This window comes from Xylona heveae (genome assembly GCF_001619985.1).
Source record: "Xylona heveae TC161 unplaced genomic scaffold L228scaffold_9, whole genome shotgun sequence".
Classification (NCBI taxonomy): Eukaryota; Fungi; Ascomycota; class Xylonomycetes; order Xylonales; family Xylonaceae; genus Xylona; species Xylona heveae.
Genome location: NW_017264201.1, coordinates 1123318 through 1147910, shown reverse-complemented (window position 1 = coordinate 1147910; position 24593 = coordinate 1123318). Strand labels below are relative to the sequence as shown.

Sequence of the window (24593 nt, the reverse complement as noted above, 5' to 3'; positions counted from 1 at the left end):
CGCTATCGCTTCATAACCGATGCAGCTAAAACCCCCACTATGAGTTGTACCTACATGACTCCTAACAACGTACGGTAATTAGACAAGCATAACGTCACCAAAACATCCGGGTAATCAAGGTCTTGGGCAACGGCAGTGGCAGCCTGCTTTTCTGCTTCGCATTTCCCCTCCTCCAGTTCCATTTATTAACCGCCTAATCCGCAAAGAATTATTCAAATTTCAATTCCACTTACTTGATTTGGGCTCCTCTTACTGCTTTGTGCAATATTCGCCGCAATGGTTCTAGCAAGACATGTGGGTGCTCTAACATTTCCCAATCTCAAAAATACATACTGATTGGCACTAGATCGACCCTGAAGAAGTCCTGAAGCGTCTTCAGGAGAGCTCTCCTCGCCAGCCGCATCATGGAACCTCGGAGCGCTCCTTTTCACACATTACCCCGTATTCTACGCGTTATGGCAGTAGTCAAGAACTGTCCAAATTCAGCATCCCTCGGGAGGGTGCCCCGGCAGACACAGTCCACCAGCTGCTGAGAGATGAACTCGATCTCGATGGAAGACCAACCTTGAATCTGGCTAGGTACACCTTTTATGAATAACCCGTCGTATATCCTCAACATCGTATTGACTTGTTGGGTATCAACAGTTTCGTCGGAACTTACATGGAGGATCATGCCCAACAACTGATGATAGAGAATATCTCCAAGAACTTGTCAGATGCCGATGAATATCCCGCCATGATGGACATGCATGCACGCTGTATCTCCATTATTGCAAATCTCTGGGAAGCGCAGAAAGGTGAGAAAGCCATCGGTTCTGCTACTACTGGCTCATCCGAAGCCGTCCAACTCGGTGGCTTGGCCATGAAGCGTCGCTGGCAAGAGAAGCGTCGAGCAGCAGGCAAAGATGCCTCTAAACCAAACATCATCATGGGCGCCAATGCGCAAGTAGCTCTCGAGAAATTTGCCCGATACTTTGAGGTGGAAGCGAGGATCCTTGACGTCAGCGAAAAGAGCAACTATCGTCTGGACCCGGATTTAGTCAAACAGAATATCGACGAAAACACAATCGGTGTCTTTGTCATTCTAGGTAGCACCTATACTGGTCATTACGAGCCCGTAGCTGAAATTGCTACGATTCTCGACGATTACGAAAGAGAAACGGGAATCGACATCCCCATCCACGTTGACGCTGCGAGCGGCGGTTTCATTGCGCCTTTCACCCATGCGAAAGCTGGTGGACCTAAATGGTAAGCCACTGAGACCCCTTCCCCCCCCCAACTTTGAAGACAAATGTCCTCATCATCTTCAGGAATTTCGCTCTTCCCCGAGTCAAATCCATCAACACCTCTGGACACAAGTTTGGCCTTGTCTACGCGGGGTTAGGCTGGATTATCTGGCGAGACGAGTCATACCTTCCCCATGATCTCATTTTTGAACTGCATTATCTTGGTGGCACCGAGGAATCATACACTCTGAACTTCTCTCGTCCAGGAGCGCAGGTGATTGCACAGTACTACAACCTTATTCATCTCGGATTTGAAGGATTCAGAAGTATCATGGAAAACTGTCTTTCCAATGCCCGGGTGTTGAGCAAGAGCCTTGAAGCAACCGGTTGGTATGTATGTGTAAGTGACATACACCGAAAGAAGGGTCAACACAAGTTTCTCGGAGCCGCAGAGGCTGTCTTTGGCTCCGGTAACGAAACAAGTGCCGAGTACAATGCCGGACTGCCGGTAGTAGCTTTCCGCTTTTCCGACGACTTTAAGCGACGGTTTCCTCACATCAAACAGAGCAGTGTCAGCGGCCTGCTCCGGGGCAAGCAATACATTGTCCCCAGTAAGTCATGAGTAAGAGTGCTTTATTGTCTATGGGACTAACAAGGAGCAGATTATCCCCTTCCTCCCAAGGAAGAGAAGACCGAAATCTTGCGCGTTGTTGTTCGGGAGAGCATGGCTCTGGACCTCGTGGAGCGGCTGATTCGTGACATTTGCGACGTGACAGAGACGTTGATGACTACGGACCCTGTCGATCTCGCCGCCTACCAGCCTTCTTCATCGTCGATAGAAAAGCAACTCGCGAGCCGTGGTCTCCGTCACAAGAATCGTCATGAGGCTAAGCATCCCCCTCATGAGGGAATCCATCGTGGCGTCTGCTAGAAATATCGGGTAAACGGGGAAAGCCAAACCGTGGTCGAGAATTATTACGAGTTCATTCATTGGGGGAAAAAGTATTTAATGAGGGTCGGCGTTTGGTCACTGGCTATTTGTGTAAATCTTTGAATGTCATATTTTGCGTAAATGGATGTTTCGCAGCGGGAGATAATGTGATGATCAAGAATCAGCCACAACAGCCACTGGAAATAAATGGCACATCCCGGAGCATTGGGCATCGGTCTCCAGAGTTTTGGAGCTGTCAATCGGAGAGAGACTCGCTGATCGCGCCGATCATGACGCCCCGGTGGTTCCGAACTAGGCGGCGTTTGGGCGTTTAAACGTTTGGGCCCTTTCTTTGCCGATCGCGACTAAACTCGTATGAGACGAGTTTCTGCGTCATGAGTTCATGACTTTTTCTGGACCGGCAATCTTTCCCTCTCCCAATGTCCTCGATCTGCACCGCCGCGGGGCCCAATTCAATTGTAGGCTATGTTTCGATACTCAGGGCAATTCACGATATTTCTGCCCATTGGGCTTAGACCCGACCATGGCGCACCTAAACCATTGGCACTTTGTTCAATTTTTGCCATACTGTTGCTCGTCCCCCATAAATGCTTTCAGTCATGACCCTGTTTTCTTTTTACATTTTTTCATGGTTTTTATATTTTCAGGCGATGGATTCTTGTCGCTATTAGCCCCTTTGCAATTTGTTTCTGAGAAATTGGGTGGATTGTTACAATATATTCACATTTTGAATGTCTCAACAGCATGACTTCATCTCGAATCTTGATTTATGTCCTTCGTCGTGATTTGCGATTGGCTGATAATCCAATATTGCACGAAGTCTCTCGCGTTCTTCGATCTTCCCAGAATGCTTCTTTTACTCATCTACTACCTCTTTATGTATTTCCAGCTCAGCAAGTTGAAGTATCGGGCTTCCTATCCCCAGGCACAACAGACTCTCCCTATGCAGAAGCTCGATCGAAGGTCGGTGGCTTCTGGAGAACAGGACACCATCGTGTTAAATTCCTCGCCGAAAGCGTATGGGATACGAAGAGTTCCTTGGAGAAAGTCGGCAGCGGACTGGAAATTCGCGTGGGCGTAACAAGTGAAGTTATCAAGGATATGCTAGAGGCATACAAAACACTTGATGGGGAGGTGTCCGCCGTTTGGATGACAGAGGAGGAAGGTTGGGAGGAGAAGCAGGACGAGGAAAATGTGCGAACCGTGGTTGAGGCAGAGGGTAAAGAATTCCAACTTTGGAAGGATGAGAAATATTTCATTGATGAGTAAGTTTTGTCAGCCACTTACATTTTTATCTTTTACGTACGAAAAGAAATTAGTATTGATTTGGGGCCCAGTCGAGATATACCATTCCAAGATCCGAAAGAATTGCCGGATGTGTTTACTTCATACCGAAAGATGGTTGAGCCGCTTCGTGAGGCTCCTAGAAAATCTGTCCCGCCGCCGTCACAATTGCTCCCGCTGCCAGACTCAATCCCCCCGCAATCATCGCCTTTTGTTCAGCCATCCTCGCTTGAAAATCTCATAGCAGCACTTGAGAAACCTCTCCATAATGACGACGAGCTCGAACATCCACCGAAATGGCCGAATGGCGCAAATTCAGCCTTTCCCTTCAGCGGTGGTGAAAAAGCAGGTCATGAGCGCATCAAGCACCTCGTAACTTCCGGGAGCATGAGCGCTTACAAGGACACACGCAATGGCCTCTTGGGCGAAGATTTCAGCACGAAACTTGCCGCATGGCTAGCATTGGGCTGCATCACCGCGAGACAGGTCCATGAGTACCTTCTAGAATTTGAAGACGGTTCGAGCGCTCTCGGCAGTGACGCCATTGGCTATGGCAATGGTGAAAACAAAGGCACTGCCGCTGTCCGGTTCGAACTCCTTTGGCGTGATTATATGCGGCTGTGCACACGCAAGTTTGGCGCACGATTATTTCATATTGACGGCTTCCGGCACGGCAAGTCTGTCCCCTGGAAATACGTTGATGGTGCCGAAAGGAAAAACAAGAGACGCCATAGCAACAGCGCCGTTGATGCCGCTGAGGCTCTGCAGCGCTTTCTCGAGGGCCGATCCGGAACAGGTCTCATTGACGCAAGCATGCGTGAACTGTATCTGACGGGCTACACCTCAAATCGGGCTCGTCAAAATGTTGCGAGCTTCTTAGCCAAGCATCTTCGGATTGACTGGCGCCTAGGTGCTGAATGGTATGAGACACAACTTGTCGATTATGATGTCAGCAGCAACTGGGGGAACTGGCAATATAATGCCGGCGTGGGGAATGACCCGCGAGGTGAAGGTCGCGTGTTTAACCCCATTAAACAGGCCTTTGACTACGATCCGCAAGGGGAGTACGTGAAAACATGGGTGCCTGAACTGAGAGATGTTGAGGATCCTTTAGCTGTGTTCCAAGCATGGAGGCTTCCTGTGGATCAGCGAAAAGCTTTGGGACTGGAGGGAGTCGAATGGGTGGAAAATCCACTGAAGCGTATTGACTTTTATGTTAGCAAGCCGTCTAAAGGTTCCGGAACCTTCGCGAGTGGCAACCGCAATCGTCAGCAGGAAGGGCAAGGAAGGAATGACCTGAATGATGAAGCGAATGCTGCTGAAGAAGCCCAAGGTACTAGCAGAGGGAGCAGCAATCATCGTCGTGGAAGAGGATGGGGGCGGGCAAGGGGCAGGGGCAGGGGTAGGAGCAGAGGTCGAGGCGGTGGACGTGGCGGTTCAAAGGGACATACAACTGATGAAACCCCGCGCCGCAAGCAAAATATGGGGCGAATGGATAATGCCGCGACTTTGGAAGAGGCTATTGCTTGATCCAGAGCAACGTCTCCATTTCAAGTGTATTTTGATATTAATACCCCAATTATTATTGCGGCCATTAATATAAGTTTTTAGCTCAGGCTCCTCCTTGTAGGAGAAAACCACGTATTTGTATACCAGATATTTAATAACTAACCTTATCTAATTTTCTCCATCTTCTCTGACAATATGAATCATGGGTAAAGTGCATATTATTGCAAATGTCACAATCAAGGGTAGAAGTGGCTTATTCTCCAGTCCCGGCTGTCGTAGGGATATCACTGTTCAGGCCAACGAGGTTCGGGGTCGGCGTAAAAATATCCGAACAAGGGTTGAAGGAAAAAGTCGTTGCGCCCCTCTCGGTCGGGGTGACCTCTCGAATCGAGAGTGGTACTTAGGGTGCCGCTTGGGAGCCTCAACCAAGGCTCGAAGGAAAAAGTCGTTGCGCCCCTCCGGTCGGGGGGTGACTTGCGAAAGTTGGTTAGGTACATGGGATCACATTGAGAGATGATGCCAATGATCTTGGGATTAAATTCCATCTAATACCGGGTCTGAAGCCCCTTTCTATCTATACATTCAGTGATGTGTTGTGGCATCTGCTTAATATATTGATTGATTTCTTTGTAGGTGATTTTGTCCTACTCTATTATAATTGCCTCCTGTAGCTGTTGAGGAGTTTGAGGCTTCTACTGTTTAACCCACTATTTAAGGATCCTCTATATATTCTCAATAACATTAAGATCTAGAGAGTGTGCAGGCTAGTTATTAAAGTAGAGAATTCCTTGAGATTCCTTAAATGCTCTGACTAGATTATGAAGACTCCTTGTTCCATGAAATCCATCATTGTCTTCTTGGAGTATAAAGGATTTGTTATGTTTCCTTGATAATTCTTTCATCTCTGGAGCTATAACTCTTTCCAAAATCTTCTCTAAATACTCTTGTTAAGTTAAGTTACCTCCTTTACTTCTTGTCTCATAAAAGACTAGGGGAGATTTGTAGTTATATCCTACCATTGCCTAACAATGAAAGACTGAAGCATGTCTTTTCTCCTTAAATTGTATACAATCAAGGCAATTTCTTTCTCCTTTTGTCCAAATAACTCATTCAGTATTCTTTGCAAAAGGAGCAAAATGTACCTCATCTATAAATAGACAATTTAACCAGTCTAACAAGAGGTGGTTTTGACAAAAATTCTCCTGCTATTGTTGTTAAGAAGGGCTAAGATACTCCCTTTGACAGGCTTTGCATTTATGATAACTATGCTTAGCCATTGAGTCCTAGATTGTATCTCTACAAGCATTGATTCCTAACTCCTTTCCTAAATTCTCTTACCCTAAGATATGGACATTATAGTGGCCATTTAGGTGGTTGATGATGTATTTAATGTCTTCATCCTTTAGGATACAAGGGTGGCCTAATTCTTTCTTAGTATGATAGAGGTTGTTTTGGGAGTTGGTAATATACTAGATTGTACAAGGGGAGACACTAGTCAATTTAGAGATTGTATCTTTCTTCTCCCCTCACTGTTTGAGGATAATGATGTAAGTCTTCATAGGAGTATTGTACTCCCTTGGGGGCATGATGGGTCTGCTTTGGGTTGATGAGCCATAAACCATGGTTCAAGGGTTAAAGGAAAAAGTCATTGCACCCCTCTCAGTCAGAGTGACCTCTCAAATCAAGAGTAGTACTTAGGGTGCTACTTGGGAGCCTTAACCATGGTTCATAGCTCATCAACCCAAAGTAGACCCATCATGTCCCTAAGGGAGTACAATACTCCTATGAAGACTTACATTATTACCCTCAAATAGTGAGGGAAGAAGAAAGATACAATCTTTGAATTGACTAGTGTCTCCCCTTGTACAATCTAGTATATCACTAACTTCCAAAACAACCTCCATCATACCAAGAAAGAATTAGGCCACCCTTGTATCCTAAAGGATGAAGACATTAAATACATCATCAACTACCTAAATGGCCACTATAATGTCTATATCTTAGGGTGGGAGAATTTAGAAAAGGAGTTAGGAATCAATGCTTGTAAGGATATAATCTAGAACTCAATGGCTAAGCATAGTTATCATAAATGTAAAGCCTGTCAAAGGGAGTATCTTAGCCCTTCTTAACAACAATAGCAGGAGAATTTTTGTCAAAACTACCTCTTGTTAGACTGGTTAAATTGTCTATTTATAGATGAAGTACATTTTGCTCCTTTTGCAAAGAATACTAAATGGGTTATTTGGACAAAAGGAGAAAGAAATTGCCTTGATTGTATACAATTTAAGGAGAAAAGACATGCTTTAGTCTTTCATTGTTAGGCAATGGTAGGATATAACTACAAATCTCCCCTAGTCTTTTATAAGACAAGAGGTAAAGGAGGTAACTTAACTCAACAAGAGTATTTGGAGAAGATTTTGGAAAGAGTTATAGCTCTAGAGATGAAAGAATTATCAAGGAAACATAACAAATCCTTTATACTCCAAGAAGACAATGATGGATCTCATAGAACAAGGAGTCTTCATAATCTAGTCAGAGCATTTAAGGAATCTCAAGGAATTCTCTACTTTAATGACTGGCCTACACACTCTCCAGATCTTAATGTTATTGAGAATATATGGAGGATCCTTAAACAGTGGGTTAAACAGTGGAAGCCTCAAACTCCTCAACAGCTATGGGAGGCAATTATAATAGAGTGGGACAAAATCACCTACAAAGAAATCAATCAATATATTAAGCAGATGCCACAACGCATCGCTGAATGTATAGATAGAAAGGGGCTTCAGACCCAGTATTAGATGGAATTTAATCCCAAGATCATTGGCATCATCTCTCAACGTGATCCCATGTACCTAACCAACTTTCGCAAGTCACCCCCCGACCGGAGGGGCGCAACGACTTTTTCCTTCGAGCCTTGGAAGCATCGGAGTTTGCGCTTCTGCTGTAATGTCACCAACACTAAGCTCAGTTCCATTCTTTCTTTCAAGGTTGTCCAAGGAGAAAAAAACAAAAAATCAATTCCGCAGCATAGCAGAATATACATTTTACTACAGCTCAACATCATGGGACCTCCGACCTACGCTTTCAATTGACGCCGAAACCCTCCTCATCAAAAACATTTTCACTTTACGATCCGCGCATTATATAACGGCCGAAGCAAAGTTGACACAAGCTCCGATTTTATTTCAGCTCAGAATTACAGCCTAGTCAACAAATAGACTGCTCCTGGGGATCGAAAAACACTTTTTTTGCCATGGCCCCTGCGAACCCTCAAGCTTCCTCAGCAGGCACATCCTCGCTGAAGCGCAGCGCGCCAGGTTCATCGCGTGCAGACGATAGCAAAAGGGCAAAATTTATGGGCAACAAAGGCCAACAAGGGAAGGATATACAGCGGAATAACAAACCCGGTGCCAATGCCAGACCAAATCAAAACTCCAACTTTAAGTCACGGAGACGAGCAAAATCGCAAGATGCCCGTGCTATTGCTGCTCAAACATCTGATAAAGCTCTCAATGGGAATGGCGAATTGGATGTGGATAGATTTGTACGGGCGCGGGAGTTCGAAATCCGCGCGCTCGAGGATAGTATGGGCCGCGCAAAGGGAGCCTTGACCACCCGAGCTTTCCAGCAAGTCCCACGAAATCTAAGGAGGAGGACTGCAAGTCACAATGTGAAGAGGGTGCCGAAGAGGTTAAGACGGAGGGCTGGGCGGGAAGTAAGTGTATTTGCATTCTATCAGACGGCTTATGTTTGGTCTATGGTATCCGTGGCATCTATTACAAGTTTATGCGCTGACCGGTCAACAAAATCTAGATGGCAGAGGATAATACACCCACCGTGACAGCCCGGCGACGAGAGCTTACTCACCACATGCGGCTGCGGCAAAATATCGCAAGCAGACTACAGAGACTTGGCGAGAAGGCAAAGGTTCAAAAGGAGGCATCGCAAACACGAGATGATGAGCAGTCATTGGATCGCGCCAACACTGTGCGACTACAACTTCCCAAAATCAAACGCAACACGCTGAAAGCGCCGCCCAAACCAGTTTCCAAATACCGTAAACGGCAAATTCATAAGACCTGGCTACCTACACACATATTTCACACCAAACGCGCCCATTTAACGGAACCAAGATACCCGCTCTGGAGGTTCGCAATTCCGCTGAGACCGTCTGAGAAGAGTTATCGTCCGACTCATCGAGCTAGCACTGCTCGAGGCGCAGTGGCATGGGACATGAGTTACATGTCCACGATTGGGCTCGAGGGAACCGAAACGAGCCTTGAGGGCATGCTCAAGAAGCTTGGCGTGGGACAAACAGCAGAAAGTCACGGCTTGTGGGAGAAAAAGGGGATCAAATGGCGTAATGGTTCCAGGACCTGGGAAGGCTGGGTCTATAAAAGCAATGCCTGTCCCTGCGACGCGATTGCGTCGGTGACAATCATGTGGTGCGCTAGAAACCCCACCAGTGAAATGGCCACAGAAAGGTCTTCAAAGTCGCCTTTGAAGAGAAGAATCTTCATCAGAGTACAGCCTTCGGCATTTCTGCAACTATGGGACGAGCTTGTCGCAATAGCCAAGACGCAACGGCCGCAAATCTCCGTCGAGGATCTGCGCTTCGAGATTGGCAGTATTGAGATCACAGGTCCTGCCTCCACGGAGGCGCTTCTTGGGACGCTCAAGCCTTCTCAGGCTCAAGAAGGAGGAGCATACACGTCTGGTAGCCCTGAACACACATGGCTCGCCTTGAATGGCCTGACAAATCCCGCCGCCCTCCCATCTTGTGTTCTCCTCGGCTTCAACATCTCCGATCCCCGCCTGCACCATCCTCCACGAACCGTCTCCAAGCCAGGATCAGAATGTACCGCAGATTATGAGCTCCTGCGCATAATGGCATCTTGGCCGCCGGACAATTCCCAGGCTTCGCCCACACTTTTCGATCGCACCGCTCGTCTCACAGCATCACGCCAACTTCCCAGCCAGAAAGCGATCAATAGACGAAAAGCTCTTGCTCTGCCGGGACAATACCCGGAGGCCCTTCCAAAGGATCCTCGTATACCTATTATCATTTACCCTTCGCGCAACAGATCTTCCGTGCAAAGCACATGGACTGTCCTGTTGCCCTGGAAATGCGTTCTGCCCGTATGGTACTCGCTCATGTACTACCCTTTATCATCAGGTGGAAATGTCAGATTCGGCGGCCTCAATGAATTACGACAAGTGGCTTTTGAATCTTCCAGTCCCTGGTTTCCCGGAGATTACCCCGGCACTCGCGCAGGTTGGGAATGGGAGCTGCAAGAACGAGCAAAACGAAAGGACGACTGGACGCGCCGGCCCAAAGGGAAGAGAATTGAATGGACCAGCTTGGATCTGGGCCAAGGCCGAAAAGGAGAAATCGGCGATGGATGGGCTTGCGATTGGGAAGTCCTGTTCAATGCCAAATTCAACTCCGATTCAAAGGAGCAGAAGACTACTTCTTCTTCTTCTGACGAAAAGCCCGCACATTCACTGGCCAAGTCTTCTTCAAACGACGTTGAAATGCAAGACGCCGACGCCGCCGCCGCCGCCGCGTGCGTGCCTCCTCCACCGATCAAAGAACACGATCCCCCGAGCTCCACGTCAGGAGTTTCTCCGTCTCTGCTGCTACCACACGGCATGATCCACCTCCCACTTGCTGTGACTCAGCAGATTCTTTCAAAGCGGACGCAGCTTCCTCAGGCACTGCATGATCTCGGAGTGGACACTGCTTCCCGCGATGATTCTTCTTTTCTCAGAGCCGCGCTTTGCACCGTCAGAATCAATCTCTTGGCCCGCGGTGTCCCGACGTCTTGCGCACGCATCTATCGTCTACCCTCGAATAACCCTGCGTTGCGCGCGAAATGGCTCTCTCTCGACCCGTCTAACCCTTCAGCGCGTAGTCGCAGAAAGCAGAATAAAGGCCCTAAACCAACTGAAAAAGATAATACATCGCATTCATCTCATATACTCCGCCGGCAAGAGCTTGCCGCGTCGCTTCTCAACGGCGTCCCTTCTGCACAACAGCGAAGAAGTGGCAGCGAGTTTGTCCCCCAGGCCGGCGACGCTGACTATCCTGTTGTTCCTGACGCAGAGGATCTCATCGGGTTTGTGACGACGGGAAATTTCAACCTCGGACAAGGCCGCGCAACGTCCATTGGATGTCTTTCTCTTGGAAATCTTCTTGATGGTTCTCAGCATGGTGGCCCACCTGGAAGTGCGCCAGGGACGCTATGTATCGTTCGTGAAGCAGGACATGGTATTGGCCGTTTAGCCCGGTGGGAATTAATTTGAGACTTTTACGTTGTATACGAACATTGTATATAGGAAATGGAATTTCTTATCTCCACCATTTCATTATCATAATGAGTTGAAAATTATCAGTGAAAATACATTCTGTGACAAAAATTGATCACTTTCCTTCTACCCACCAAAAAAAGAAAAGAAAAATAAATAAATAGAAGAGGGAGAAAAATAACGTACAACAGCGGGGATTCGCTGGTCGTCACCGACCCAACTACTAGTCCGCCGATCTGAGGCTTATGTATGGCAGAGCGGACGGGATGCCCAGTTCTCCTCAGTCTATGGTCGTACGTACTATATTATTGAAATTCTCCAAATATATACCTCCGTACGGGATCCTTATTTTAATAATAGCCCGGGGACAATAACTTGGTAGAAGCCGCCCGCGCGGAGCAGCTTGCTTCCAATACTTCGATACGGTTAGCGTAAGCTCGGCCCTAAGCCTAACTGACAGGTCTGACAGTTACATTCGGGAGAGCTACAGGCGCTATCACTTAGCTCCGCTGCTGGGCGGAGATAACCAGAAAATACCCGGGAATAACTATCCCATGTCTTGTGAGGGTTGATAAGCACCTTATACAGAGTTACACTGAGAAAGTGTACTCCCTCTTATTCTCTCCAATTTTTAATACTTGTCCCGGATTTACTAGTTTAATGAATTCTGTCATAATCCCCGGCATAGATTAATGACAAGAATAACAAAGCCGAACGCTTCACAGCATATCAAAAAAGTACCTCGCAGGCGGGGCCGGGTGAAAGGTAAGGTAAATAGCAGCCGCTTCAAGATCTTTTTGAAACGATGATCAAGTGGGAGATGCAAGATCAAATAATATTTGCTGTTGAACAGGGTGTTATGAGTGCTCCAGGCGCCGGATCGACTGTGATCGTCTGGAGCCGGTATGCGGAAAATGCTCGGCGCGGGGGATCAATTGTACCGGGCTGGGCATCAGATATCGATTCAATGACGGCCTAGCATCCCGAGGGAAGCTGGTTGGGAAGAGAGAGCCGGGGGTCTTGTTGTCGTATGTTCGGAGTCCTCACAATTGTATGTCTCTGGCGGCTGGATCGTCCGAGGAATCCGAGGTCGAGGCCGATTCTGGAAGGGAAAGGGAAAGAGAAAGAGAAAGAGAAAGCGATGAGCAAGACGGTTCTCAATCTTTGATAACACAAAGAGCGCGACAACAACAACAACAACAACCTCAAATCGATCCAGAGCTTGATAACGTCGATCGCGCCACGCGATATCTGCTTCACTACTGCAAGTTCTTCTCCTAACTCATTCTTGGCCAGTGTGTTCCGTTTGTAGTATATTAATGATAACAACTAGTCTCCATCCATGTTGCCCCCGCGACGGCCGTCATCGACAGAGGCTTCAACGGATACCGCGACCTCATCCTACCGCTGGCGGAGACGGATCCGCTAGTATGCAAGGTAATCTCAGTGGTATCGACTCAGCACATGTCTTCGCGGTTCGGACACCAATGCACGCTCGAGACGACCTCAGACACATACAGTGAGCTCATCCGGGACCTTATCATACGATCACACCACCGGCCTCCCTACACAGACCAATCCAGTATCGTTGCGCTTTTACTGCTGCATCTGCGAGAAATCATTTCAGGAAGCGATGATTTCAAGCTGGTATACGGATCGCTGCGAACATTGCTCAATGCCGCCAAAGACGGGTTCGTGTTCGAGTATCCATACTCCCAACTGGGTGAATTTCTTAAGATCCAGATTTTAAGGTATTTACCATAACAATGCAGGATGAGAGGCGGGGGAGGGAGATAGGGGATAACTTCCAATTAACAGGTTTCACACAGGGTCAGGCTCTTCGCGGAAGCGCTTTTCGACGAGACATACGGCGCCCAATTTCTGCTTACCTACGGCGAGCGATGCTTCGAGTTTCTGCGATTCTGCCTGCGGCTTCACCCAGAACATCAAGAGCTGGTGGCTAACCTGTACGAGCTCATTGCGCTGGCTTGTAAAATATACGTGCAGCGGGCAACGTACAATCCAATGGTACACGAAACAGCACCTTTGATAGAGCGCTGCAAAACGTTGAGCGAAAAAGTCGATAGGTACGGCGACATCACTGGTCATCACCTCTTGGGGTGGTCCTACTTTGTCGTTGCAGCGGAGAGCTCTACAGCGGATCATCGAGTCTATTGGATGAATAGACTAAAGGCATTGCATGGCAGAACCGGAGCTCCGAACATCTTGAAGGGAATCGAGCAAATCCAGAAAATATGGAATTTGAAATCAGCTATTCGGTGGACTAGTCTACTTGGCGGGCCAAGCCAGGCTCTCATCATGTAGCACTGAATGTGCATTCAATCACATGTCTATCCACATACTATTTCTCATGTCTCTACGCCTTTTCTTGTTCCCGAGAGACTGAGCCAATGACGAGTTCCTTGAACCCGGCCGGGAGAGAATTGGGGATGAGTACCCAGATCTGAACAGAATCTATCAATGACTCTGGCCAATGTCTGTAATCTAAGATCTACTTAATGATGCTGCCTGAATATAAACCAATAATAAGAATTATATTCAAATGGTTATTCTGGTGATTTACTATATAGAACCAACATGACTGTGAAAATGAGATCTTGGTATAGTAGAACGAGTGTCTAAGCTTGTGCTCACCATCAAATTCCTTTACAAGGATTGATACCCTCATTTCTAAGCTACACCCCTACCTATTTTATCTCTAATTAACTACTCCCACTCCATTCTGGCCCTCTGGGTCTACTCTGGCTGTACCACTGATTTAGCTAAATTGCCCCGTCTTCAGCGGAGAATTCGTACAATTGGATGGATTGTGGCAAAGATCACATAGGCTTCTGCCTCCAAGGACTGCTCAAGGTCTTCAAAAATGTGTGCTTCGATGAGTTCAGGGGCGACTGAGCAACTACTTTCAGTAAATACTAAAAGTTCCCCGATATGTCACTCAATCAAAGGTTTCATCGGCTTCGTCGTAATTATCGGGCTTGGCGTGTCTGGGGGATGCTCCATGCAAAGACACAAAAAGTGTTTTGTTCACGACATCTGGACTAGAATCGGATCACTCCAAATGTCAACTGATTTGTTCATGTTTGTCTTCTTTCCCGGCCTTCCTTGGTGGTCCTGCCAGGTTTGAAAGTCTGTTATTGCCGCCGCCACTGCCACCTATATTACGGCAGGAAGTCAATCGTCTAGGTCGAATGGCCAGATGGACTTTAGGTCCTGTTCGGTTTGAATCGGCTCATCATCGCCCGAAGGCTCGTTCGTTGATACAGCATGGAGGATCCCGATGAACGTGTCCTTCTGTGCTGATTTGGTTGCCTCCCAGTTCTCGAGAGGAACCCATCCATCAGATGCGATGTCAAGCAAGCTTGACAGATCACGTCTCAGATTTTGCGCCGCCTCAAAGTACCTGTACTCCTTTTGATGAACGGACAATTCCTCCAGAGTAGGTTTGGCATATGCGCATGTACCCACAAAACCTAACTCCGTCCAGTGACGAGACGTTTCGATCAGTTCATGGCGTAGAGCCACGGCGCCATCCTTCCACGTCCGGTAGCTGTAGCGAAATGGTCGAAATAAATTTTCATCCATCGAACGAGGGCCGGAAAGCTTCGGTGTCAGAAATTGCGAGCAAAGATTGAAAGCCCTGGTACATAGGTCGTGGTCCGGATCAACCGGCGTTGCAAAATCTGGTACCTCATCCGCATACCAAAAAGCTGGCTCGATACTACCGGCTTGCCAATCAAGTATAGCTGTCAGTTCTGCGGGATCCTCCTCCGAAACAAATATGTTCCGCTTGTGGAGATCTGGATGGAATAACACCGGTGTAGCAGCGTCCTGAATCCGAGGATCGGCTGACATTTGTTTGAGCACGGCGCGGCCACACTCCAGCAGGGTATTGTGCGTTCGAACAGATCCCTGATATAGTGGTTGCTTCTCGGTCTCAGAATCGATCAAAGGAATCCTTGAAAGACCAGCATCGATGAGACCGTCGCAATATGCATTAAGATTGGTCCCTAAGTTGAACTTGTAAGTAGACTCTCAAGTCTCAGGAGTCGAAAGTCCGCGCGAAACGTACATGGCCCACGATTGGGTCTCGTGCGATGGTAATATCGAGGCTCGCCAACATTGCAGTCCCAATAGCGAGGTCCGCAATGGGGCCCGATACAGAAGTCCTCGTCCAGGAAGATCTTGGAGGCAGGATCAAGCGGGGTATCAGCAAAATATAGGCACCCAAAAGCTGGAAAATCCATGTCAACCACTTCTTTGAGCTTCCGATAGATAGCATCTATGCATCTGACTTGCTGATCGTCAGCCATAGCGGGCCATATCTTGTGCAATTGAACACCGACAGCATGTTCCATGATGATGTATTCGGCACCAATGCGATTGCGAGCATCGTTGCTCCAGTCAAGGATGCTTGGTACAGGGATGCTGGTCCTGGTTTGTACTGAATCATTTGATCAGCTGTCCTGCCATTCCATAGACTCTGGGTGCCAATTTACAATACTTAATCGTGGCAACCTCAGATGCTGTGACGAGCGTGGGCGGTCCAGCCGGTACAAATGGAAGCCTGGCTACGATCTGCTTGGAATTATCCATGGTAAAAATAAAAACTCGGTTGAATCCTCCTTCCATTTTAACATAACTCGCGATCAATTCTGCTCCGGGACATAGTTCAATAACTCTGCGGCAGAGCGCGTCGAAATCAAACTTTATATGGCGAGCATCTCGCTGCAGCTTATCGCCACGAAGCCACCGGCCACTCGTGTAATTGACAGGATCAGGTTTTGTATCTACGAATGTGAGCTATTATGGCAATCATTGATGTTATGGGGATGGATGTTCACGATATTCTGAGCTCGCATCCATCTCACGGTTGGTAGACATTTGTGCGCAATGACCAGGTCGCTGCATTGGATTCAATCGGTAGCCGAAACATTGGCGTCTATCTGTGCAAATTGACCTGAAGGGTGCAAGGTCCACCAGGCACAAAGGGCGAGCAAAAGAATTGTTTTTCCACAATACCTGACGTGTCATGCTTAGACTCATGCGACTGTGCAGGTCAAAGAAGCAGAGGGAAGAAGGCACAGCAGGAGGTATTCCAGAAGGGAAACGGTCTCTGTTACACACTTGATCCAGCCGAACGCTGACGCTAGCTTTCCTCAGCCTCCTCGATTCTCGCCCCCGATCACCTACTAACTATAGTTACTTTAACTACGTATAATAGTTGCCATGGTCCCGCTCCTAAAGCGGCCCGAAAGCGAGAGCTTAGCTAGAGCTCAAAAGCTGACGATTGGCTCAAGCCCCAAGGTATTATAGATACCGCAGGGAGTGACCTAAGGGGATACCGTTGCGATTGCTTGTTGTGCCTCGAAGCTGGCATTTGCATGATTGGGTTGCTAAGTGCTCTTTCCACCGAGAAGAGGATGTGTGCAAAAGCATGACTCACACTATAGAGGAAGAAACGATATGGACAACCTGTCTGATTGGTGTTTAGTCTGAAGAGACTCTCAGCCATGAAAGCGGCACAACAGTCAGGTGGAGGAAAATGTACCACCCGCATATCCCTGTCAGCAACCTGGCAGCATTATTGGTGTGGTGGAGGGAGGGAGGGAGGGAGGGAGGGCGAAGTCCAGCCAGAGAAAGGAAACACAGTTGCACGTTTTATCTTGGAAAAAGCATCGATAGAAAACCAAACTGTATACGCAAGCGCCCAACCGCGTCCCTGTGTGATTCTTCATATCGCGTTGATGAGGCTGTGGCTTGAAGGGCATGGACCAGTCACAATCGCGGATTTCGGATAAACCATGCAAAATTCCAGAGTTGATACAGACTATGCTCGCCCTCCCTACTACACCCACGAATAATTAAACTCTCAGCTTTGTTTTTGGGGCAGCCTAAATGCCGTTCAGGGCATGAGGCACAGCATTTCAACCTCCACAAATGAAGGCTTTCGCTGTAGGAGTGTATATCACCCGCTTCCTAACCTCCGCAGCCACACCACCAATATTTCGAACCCTCCTGAGCGCAGAGAGCGACATCAAAGGACGTCTTGGCGGTTCTGGCTTTTGAGCAATCATGCAGTCAGCAAATCTGACACGGGTCACTCGTTCATCGACGGATCGACCAGTGTGTATTTGCTATTAGCACCAGTCCTGCGCTGACAAGTGGGTGTGCCGAATATATATAATTGGTGAAATTCCAAGCATACTTGCAAGATGACTGCTGGAACATTTAGATTTGGCAACAATGACAAAGAAAAAATTCTATGCTGTTTACAGAGGGCAATGTGAACCGGCCCCTGGAATCTTTGACAGTTGGTATGTATGTGAGCGGTTCAGGAAATTCTCACACCATAGCTGAAGTCATGTCTTGACTATAGGGCAAAAGCAAGTCCTTTGGTGACTGGCTGCAAAGGGAATTGCCACAAAGCATTCACGACCCTTGAGGAAGCGGAGAAGTGGATGCAACTCAAAGGCGTGAGCCCACCATATTACATGGATATAGACGATAAATCCATGATCACAACACCTATTTTCAAGTCCGAAGGACCTTTTCATGCTGTTTCCGAAGGACGAGAGCCCGGCGTTTATCCGAATTCGTGGTAAGGAGAATGTATCGGATGGAAGAGCTGACGGCTAACTTGAGATAGGCCCGATGCAGAGATGCAGGTGAAAAGATTTTCTGGTGCATGCCACGTACGTGTTGGGTCCAGGGAAGAGGCAGAGCATTTCAATAAGACATATAAAATACGGAAATTTCATGTCGATGAAACGCGGCGGCGGCAGAAAGCTAGTGATGAAAGCAAGCTTGACGGTGTCATTTCTTCTATGCGAGGACTTGATCTCTAAGCCGGCAATCCACTGGCAATATGCTTCAAAAGGAGGATCTATACCTAAGTTGTGACCTGTTTGCATACCAATATGCTTTCTGATTGTACTGAAATTCAGTCATTACTATATATTTTAGCCTATATGTCGAGTTGAATTTTTACTTTTCGGCATTTTTATTGTATAAGAGGTTGTCCATGGTCTCAGGTCCAAAAACCCCTCTATTTATATCTAATGATAAAGACTTTATGTTATTTATTTTAATTTTCACTTTATCTCAAGGAAAATACAGCCTGAACATCACATTGCATATCTGACTATTAATAAAATCCACCGCAAGTTCAACGTGTCACGGTCAGCATAACCTACAGCAGACCCTCCGCTGGCCCCCGTTGACAATGAATATGAAGATCAACTAGCCTCCCGCTATACTCACGAACAGAAAACTAGGAAATGCATGTCATTGATAGGTTTAATAAAATAGTTTCATCAAACAATCATTCATGAGAGCTTTGAGAGCCTGAAGTGTGGTTTTTCCGTCATTTCTCTGAAAGTCTCATTTTACATTCCACAATGGGCTTAGTGAGGGGTCTACTCGATAAGTAAATGCTTTATCTGATGCATGTGAAACTAAGATAACCCTAATACTTGGCCCTAACCTGTTTATGGAAAGTAAAAGGAGACAAATGTCTGTTGTCAGGAATGTCAGGGATCTCCGGAAAGTCACACTCGGAGAGTAAGAAAGGGTCACCGGGCCGGGTTGACGGCTTTACTTTTGACAGGGGATATTGATATCTTTCGCCGATCCTATGGCCGTGGTAAGATTCCGACCCCAAACCCCCTCCCCCCTCCTCAGGGATGTCTTTAGGGCGTTTACATTGCTATGACACCCACTTTGTATGCAGTTATACTGTTAGTGGATAACGCAGATAACGGGAGGATCTGTATTTGCTCGGGAAAGCCCTACTTCTTATGGAAAGTAGAATGAGAAACGGTCAAGGGTTGGATGTGAATCAATCTTGGATCAGTTGAGGTCGGCAAGCTGTCGAGACTCTCCAACCCTTAAGAGGATGATAATGGGATAGTGGGACTGGGCATTGCATACACTAGGCTGCTAGCTCAAAGATATCGTAGGCCTTGGAAGACGATAACGGGGTTCAAACACCGAATATATATATGGAAAAGGAAGAACACGTCCGAAAACAAAACACATCTACCATCAGCATTTCTTTCTTCCTTCGAGTTCATTTCTATAACCTCGCAATTTATCTTCTTTCTGGACGCTTGAGGGCACAGGTCGTCTGTACCGGTTTGTTACAATTATGTCGCCTTCAGCATACGTCGATACCCCTGTCGATACTCCTGTCGATACTCCTGTCGGTGAAATTGACATTGTCAACAATCTCAATCCTAGCCTGAGTTCCGTGCTTTACCGCTCCCTCGGACAAAAGCCTCCAGTCGTTGTCAACGGTGATGGCAATTACCTTTACACCAACGATGGCCGGCAGATTCTTGACGCAACTGGTGGTGCTGCAGTCGCATGTATTGGCCATAACAATGCACGAGTAAAAGCAGCCATTGCCAAGGAGCTTGACAGTGTGTGCTATTGCTATACCCAATTCTTCACGACTCCTCCGGCAGAGAAACTTTCCAAGTTTCTGACCGATTCTACGCACGGCCAGCTGAGCCGAGCATTTATTGTCAGTTCAGGTGCGGGATCCTATGGTCTGGCCATATGTCGTGATCATGCGCAGACCGGCTGACCATATATAATCCAGGTTCCGAGGCAATTGAAGCTGCATTAAAAATGGCGCGGCAATATTTCATGGAGCTGCCACAGCCCCAGCCCGAGCGTGTCCGTTTCATCGCGCGCAAGCAATCTTATCACGGTAATACCCTGGGAGCGCTTGCCGCTGGATCCCATGTCGCCCGCAAGGCAATCTATACGGATATGCTTAGCAGTAACGTGTCTCATGTGTCGCCCTGCTATCCCTACCGAGACATGAAAGAGTCGGAGAATGAAGAAGAGTATGTAACACGCCTGGCGGCGGAGCTCGACGCGGAATTTCAGCGAGTAGGGCCTAATACTGTGTGTGCATTCATTGCTGAAACAGTTTCTGGAGGCGTAAGTTTCTTCAAATCTTGCCCAAACCGTACCGTTGTGGCGACATTTCCCGAAACGCAGAGTCGTGGCCAATATGCTAATTATTTCCACCAGACTCTTGGATGTGTCCCGCCTGTTCCCGGCTATTTCAAGGCCATGAAGGCCGTCTGTGATAAATACAATGCCTTGCTCCTCATGGACGAGGTCATGTCTGGAATTGGACGCACAGGCAGCCTTCACGCATGGGAGCAGGAAGGTGTTGTGCCCGATATTCAAAGTGTTGCCAAAGGTTTGGGCGGCGGTTATGCCCCAATTGGTGCTCTTCTTCTTAACAAGCGTGTTGTGGGTGTCTTAGATTCTGGTACAAAGGTCTTTGCACACAGCCAGACGTATCAAGGGCACCCGCTGGCTTGTGCCACTGCATATGAGGTCCAATCTATCATCAAAGAGCAGAACCTGGTCGCCAATGTCAAAGAGCTTGGGCCCTATCTCGGCGAATTGCTTGAGACTGAATTGAGTGATCATCCCAACGTTGGCAACATCCGTGGTCGTGGCTTTTTCTGGGGTGTAAGTCCTTGATACGGTATATCCTTTTTTCCCCTTCTAGGACAGTCGGTTCTGACTTGTAATCTTCTATTAGTTAGAATTCGTAGAAGATAAAACCACCAAGAAACCCTTCCCGGCAGCGAAGCAGGTGGCTTGGAAGATGCATGCTACTGGCATCTTGCCAGAACATAGTATCTCTTTGATGCCAGGAAATGGAACTGCTGACGGAAAAGATGGTGACCATATCATCATTGCTCCGTCGTATATATCAACAAGATCGGACCTTGAGGAAATTGTCAAGCGGACAAAGGAAGTAGTCAACCATGTCCTTGGTTAATTAAGTAAGATTATATTAACCACCCAACATAAACGTTAAAAGGAAGGCCAAAGTATGGGAAATTTCACCAATTCCAAGGCCTGGCGAAGCGGGAGTCCATTGGTAGTGATTGCGTTGTATGTTTCTCCAAACTTCACTGTTCCTGGTATCGTTGCATGAGGGCACGCCCGGCGGCGCTGCCATGGAAGCCAACTGGGGAAGGCAAAGGCCGACGTAGAAGGAAATTGAGCTGAATATTGCTGTTGATCTTCTCGGTCATGAGAGTTGACTATAGTACAATATCACCCGAAGAATGGTCTTTGGGAATTGGGATGCAGAAAGATTTTGAAAATAAGATCCTGACGAGACATGTCTGATTGAGTCCAGTCTGAGACCAGAATCAAAATATTTCTCGCTATGCCCAAAAGTTTTCTCCAAGCCACGCTGCGTCCCCCCCATAAATGTGCTGTCAACAAGTGATGCAAATAAAGGGTATATCTTCGCAGAAATAAAGATGTTGCAGAGTGAGCAGTCCGTTCGACGTTTCTGTTCTGAACTTGCTACGAATCGTAGCATGCTCCCTAATTGAACTCATGAAAAAATTACGCTGTTGGAGTAGCATGGATGACGACTAGGAGGAATTTCTTGTCTGCGTTACGAAGGCAAAGTCAGTCATGGACTCTCATTCCTTCAATTCAATATTATGTCATGAGAGTGATCTGCACGAGCAGCTGTCGGCCTCCGTAGATGCTCGCATGAAACCACATACCAGGAATTATGACAATTTCATTATTCTTCGTCCGTAATCTCAACAATTTCACATCATCCAAAGCTGCTCCTCGCTGCTCAGACTGCCCCCGCACATAGCCATTGATTGTTGAATCACGGTCCTGCTCTCCGTCGCCCTCATTATGTATCAATAAGTCCCTTGCCAGTCCACCTGCGGCGCTCAGAAAACTCCAGACTTTGCGCGCTACTTCTTCGGCGGACATTACCCCCGCTGACGCGTGACTTGACCTCGGCCGAGCAGGCAATCCGTTTCGCTCATCTGATCCGCGGTTGACGAGACCGGTATCAATGCCCACAGAACTAGACGTTTGGTTGCCGTTTATTTGGTCTGCAGAAATGGATGGAGGGAGAGCACTGTTAGGGTTCGAATTGGTAGTAGAAGACGGCAGCCCAGATGAACGAATTATGGCGCCGGTTTCGCGTGATAAGATGAGGACGCTCTGGACGCCGGGCTTTTGGGAGAGGCGGTTTAGAAGGTTTGTTGCTTCTTCCGTCGCGGTTTGCGCCATGTTGTCGACTGTTGGAAAGCGTTATACTATGCGGCTTTTGGCCTGTCTCTAGCTGTGGCAGTGATTTGTTAGGCCAATAACCTTGATAAGAGCCGCAAGTAGTCCTAATCCATGAGCTGTACGGATCAAGACCTGTACACAGGCTGGTCGAATGAGGTTTGGAGGTTAGTTATTGTTTACCGCAATTGACTGGGGGCCTTAAGCGGCATTGTTGCACTGTACCTACTCCGTACCTCCTACGTATTATTGTAAGCGACGCTAGCGAGGAGATCGCCTTTTGCGTTTATCGATAAAGCCATCAAATCAAACCCTCACGATTTCTTCTTTCAATTTTGGCCACTGCATATTCCCGTCCAATCAATATGGGCTCCAGCGCAAAAAAGAAGAAGGAGAAGAAGCAGGATTTTCAGGTGGGATTTACTAACGAAAAATTTGTCCTCCAAGAGTAATTTACTGACAAAACAAACAGAAAGCGAAGCTCAAAGTCGGCAAGACAAAGCCCAAGGCATCGAATTTTACGGACACTAGTTTCAGTTCTAAAGGTGCGTAAGAAAGCCTTTATCAAAACCCTTTCTCTTCAAATCTGGAATGTACTTGCGAATCCGTGGGGTTCATTGGGCTAAGAAATCCACAGCTATCGTTGTAAACCAGCAATCTCTTGCCGCAAATGCACCAACTCAAGCCGCGCTGTTCAATCATCACCTCTCTTTGCTTACGCACCGCTCTGACACACAGCGACGAGAATCTCTTTCATTCCTGACGACTGCACTTTCTACGCGACCTGTTCACACACCCCCGCCGCAGCCATTTGGGGTCATACTTCCGAAACTTTTCCCACTCGTGCTCGATGGTTCTGGCGGCGTTCGGCAGCAGCTCCTCAAGTTAGTGAAATGTTTATCGGGTGATGAGGTCGATGACCATGTCGATGAAATTCTTCTCTACATTCGGGCCGGGATGACGCACCTGGCTCCCGACATCCGAAGTTCGTCGCTCGACCTGCTCGAATGGCTTTTAGATGTGTCAGGATTGGAAGTAGTATCATGTGCGGGAGGGTGGGTGAAAACGTTACAATGCTTCCTGGCACTGCTGGGATGGCGGGTGGAGACTGGTACAGCGTCGAAGTGGACATCGACGTCCACGTCGTTGGCAGGGACAGCGAAGCCGACTTTTGGAAAGGCGGGATCAGACGGCAAATACCTAGTGAAGAAATTGCATGCGCTGGCACTTTTCCTCCGTACGGGCCTTCTCCCGCCAACGGAGGATGGATTGATAGGAAAACAAGACATCATAACGTTTCCACTCTGGCAAACAGAGCAGCATCTTTTACCGAAGCGCTCGGCATGTTTCGCTCACCTGAACCTCTTTGGCGCACCACGAGACGAAGAAAGTGAGATGTACGAGGACAGAGAAGATCGGCAGGGCATTTTTGCTGAGAAGTTCCAGCCGACAATTGAACGGGGGTTGGACAATGCGAGAAAGGAAGGCGGTGAGGTAGGACGGGCCGCGGCCAGTGTTCGGAAAGCCGTGTCCGAAGGAATGGAAGGTTATTCAAGGGAGTTCTGAATTTACTACACTCAAAGTCTTCCTGTTCCAGCGCCTGCGATTGATTTAATACTTATGATACCCTTTAAAAAATTATAAGAAGCGTCATCAAGAGGGGTGTTTTAATGGCCCAGAGTGAAGCGGCTCTTGTCTTTCGTGGGTGACAACAGCCCAGTAAGTAGAACTGTAAAACCTATCTGGGGATGCTTTGATGCAATTTAATATAATCTTTAAAACAAACGTATCTATATCATGAAGTTAACCATATCTCAAACCTTATGATTGGAATTTAGATTTTTCTAAAACTATTTGAACTTCTGGAATATAGACATATTCTTGAAGTCTTGAAGTACTTTAGTAAAGCTGGCCAATTAAAATAGTTACCTGAGTTACCTACATTAGTTTAGGGTCTTCTAAAGTTTAGGTACCTACCTAGGTAGTAAGTGAATATGAATTGAGGGTGACCATCTGAGTTTAAACTTAAGCTATTAGCCTAAACTATTTCCTTGTATCATCTCTTTCAACCAAGTCTAGCACCCATTTCATTCTGTTACTGATGAGTGTTTGACTACCTACCTAGGTATTGACTTATTTGATCATACCTTGAAACTTTCAAGGATTTTAAATCTTTTGAACAGGATAACCAAATAGTACCTTTC

At 47.3% G+C, this 24593-nt stretch overlaps 10 protein-coding genes across 10 annotated transcripts; 8 read left to right on the top strand and 2 right to left on the bottom strand.

Moving 5' to 3' along the window:
• Positions 1-276: 276 nt before the first annotated feature.
• On the top strand, positions 277-2157 carry L228DRAFT_253895 (glutamate decarboxylase; the record flags this gene model as incomplete). Its single annotated transcript, XM_018333788.1, has 5 exons — positions 277-294; positions 347-579; positions 646-1248; positions 1311-1837; positions 1889-2157. 5 exons carry the CDS (start codon positions 277-279, stop codon positions 2155-2157), a joined length of 1650 nt encoding a protein of 549 aa, XP_018186448.1.
• A 765-nt stretch (positions 2158-2922) lies between these two features.
• L228DRAFT_240616 (cryptochrome) lies at positions 2923-4992 on the top strand (the record flags this gene model as incomplete). Its single annotated transcript, XM_018331264.1, has 2 exons — positions 2923-3443; positions 3498-4992. 2 exons carry the CDS (start codon positions 2923-2925, stop codon positions 4990-4992), a joined length of 2016 nt encoding a protein of 671 aa, XP_018186447.1.
• A 2459-nt stretch (positions 4993-7451) lies between these two features.
• Positions 7452-7766, top strand: L228DRAFT_202349 (hypothetical protein; the record flags this gene model as incomplete). Its single annotated transcript, XM_018329643.1, has 1 exon — positions 7452-7766. A coding segment is annotated over one exon (315 nt), but the record flags the coding sequence as incomplete, so codon positions are not given.
• A 153-nt stretch (positions 7767-7919) lies between these two features.
• Positions 7920-11277, top strand: L228DRAFT_232527 (POPLD-domain-containing protein; the record flags this gene model as incomplete). Its single annotated transcript, XM_018330598.1, has 3 exons — positions 7920-8686; positions 8785-10500; positions 10657-11277. Exons 1-3 carry the CDS (start codon positions 8225-8227, stop codon positions 11275-11277), a joined length of 2799 nt encoding a protein of 932 aa, XP_018186445.1. The 5' UTR covers positions 7920-8224.
• A 582-nt stretch (positions 11278-11859) lies between these two features.
• On the top strand, positions 11860-14046 carry L228DRAFT_249722 (hypothetical protein). Its single transcript, XM_018333151.1, has 3 exons — positions 11860-12544; positions 12614-13031; positions 13110-14046. Exons 1-3 carry the CDS (start codon positions 12334-12336, stop codon positions 13603-13605), a joined length of 1125 nt encoding a protein of 374 aa, XP_018186444.1. The 5' UTR covers positions 11860-12333; the 3' UTR covers positions 13606-14046.
• A 429-nt stretch (positions 14047-14475) lies between these two features.
• On the bottom strand, positions 14476-16185 carry L228DRAFT_270155 (hypothetical protein; the record flags this gene model as incomplete). Its single annotated transcript, XM_018335379.1, has 4 exons — positions 14476-15311; positions 15374-15745; positions 15801-16091; positions 16146-16185. 4 exons carry the CDS (start codon positions 16183-16185, stop codon positions 14476-14478), a joined length of 1539 nt encoding a protein of 512 aa, XP_018186443.1.
• Positions 16186-17331: 1146 nt separating this feature from the next.
• On the top strand, positions 17332-18213 carry L228DRAFT_249719 (hypothetical protein). The gene is made up of 3 exons (XM_018333150.1): positions 17332-17618; positions 17681-17902; positions 17951-18213. Exons 1-3 carry the CDS (start codon positions 17548-17550, stop codon positions 18147-18149), a joined length of 492 nt encoding a protein of 163 aa, XP_018186442.1. The 5' UTR covers positions 17332-17547; the 3' UTR covers positions 18150-18213.
• Positions 18214-18814: 601 nt separating this feature from the next.
• Positions 18815-21115, top strand: L228DRAFT_253893 (PLP-dependent transferase; the record flags this gene model as incomplete). The annotated part of the gene is made up of 5 exons (XM_018333787.1): positions 18815-18864; positions 19543-19838; positions 19907-20253; positions 20347-20799; positions 20873-21115. The coding sequence occupies 5 exons, from the start codon at positions 18815-18817 to the stop codon at positions 21113-21115; spliced, it is 1389 nt and encodes a 462-aa protein (XP_018186441.1).
• Positions 21116-21696: 581 nt separating this feature from the next.
• On the bottom strand, positions 21697-22392 carry L228DRAFT_270152 (hypothetical protein; the record flags this gene model as incomplete). The annotated part of the gene is made up of 2 exons (XM_018335378.1): positions 21697-21743; positions 21864-22392. The coding sequence occupies 2 exons, from the start codon at positions 22390-22392 to the stop codon at positions 21697-21699; spliced, it is 576 nt and encodes a 191-aa protein (XP_018186440.1).
• A 336-nt stretch (positions 22393-22728) lies between these two features.
• L228DRAFT_249715 (Pre-rRNA-processing protein ipi1) lies at positions 22729-24189 on the top strand. Its single transcript, XM_018333149.1, has 3 exons — positions 22729-22802; positions 22862-22934; positions 23027-24189. Exons 1-3 carry the CDS (start codon positions 22755-22757, stop codon positions 23953-23955), a joined length of 1050 nt encoding a protein of 349 aa, XP_018186439.1. The 5' UTR covers positions 22729-22754; the 3' UTR covers positions 23956-24189.
• Positions 24190-24593: the final 404 nt, after the last annotated feature.

Coding starts and splice junctions, on each gene's coding strand:
- L228DRAFT_249722 (XM_018333151.1), top strand. CDS start 12,334: ATGTCTCTGGCGGCTGGATCGTCCGAGGAATCCGAGGTCGAGGCCGAT. Junction 12,545..12,613: donor GCGATATCTGCTTCACTACT/GCAAGTTCTTCT, acceptor GATAACAACTAG/TCTCCATCCATGTTGCCCCC. Junction 13,032..13,109: donor CTTAAGATCCAGATTTTAAG/GTATTTACCATA, acceptor GGTTTCACACAG/GGTCAGGCTCTTCGCGGAAG.
- L228DRAFT_249719 (XM_018333150.1), top strand. CDS start 17,548: ATGACAAAGAAAAAATTCTATGCTGTTTACAGAGGGCAATGTGAACCG. Junction 17,619..17,680: donor CCTGGAATCTTTGACAGTTG/GTATGTATGTGA, acceptor TCTTGACTATAG/GGCAAAAGCAAGTCCTTTGG. Junction 17,903..17,950: donor GGCGTTTATCCGAATTCGTG/GTAAGGAGAATG, acceptor AACTTGAGATAG/GCCCGATGCAGAGATGCAGG.
- L228DRAFT_249715 (XM_018333149.1), top strand. CDS start 22,755: ATGGGCTCCAGCGCAAAAAAGAAGAAGGAGAAGAAGCAGGATTTTCAG. Junction 22,803..22,861: donor AGAAGAAGCAGGATTTTCAG/GTGGGATTTACT, acceptor CAAAACAAACAG/AAAGCGAAGCTCAAAGTCGG. Junction 22,935..23,026: donor CACTAGTTTCAGTTCTAAAG/GTGCGTAAGAAA, acceptor AGAAATCCACAG/CTATCGTTGTAAACCAGCAA.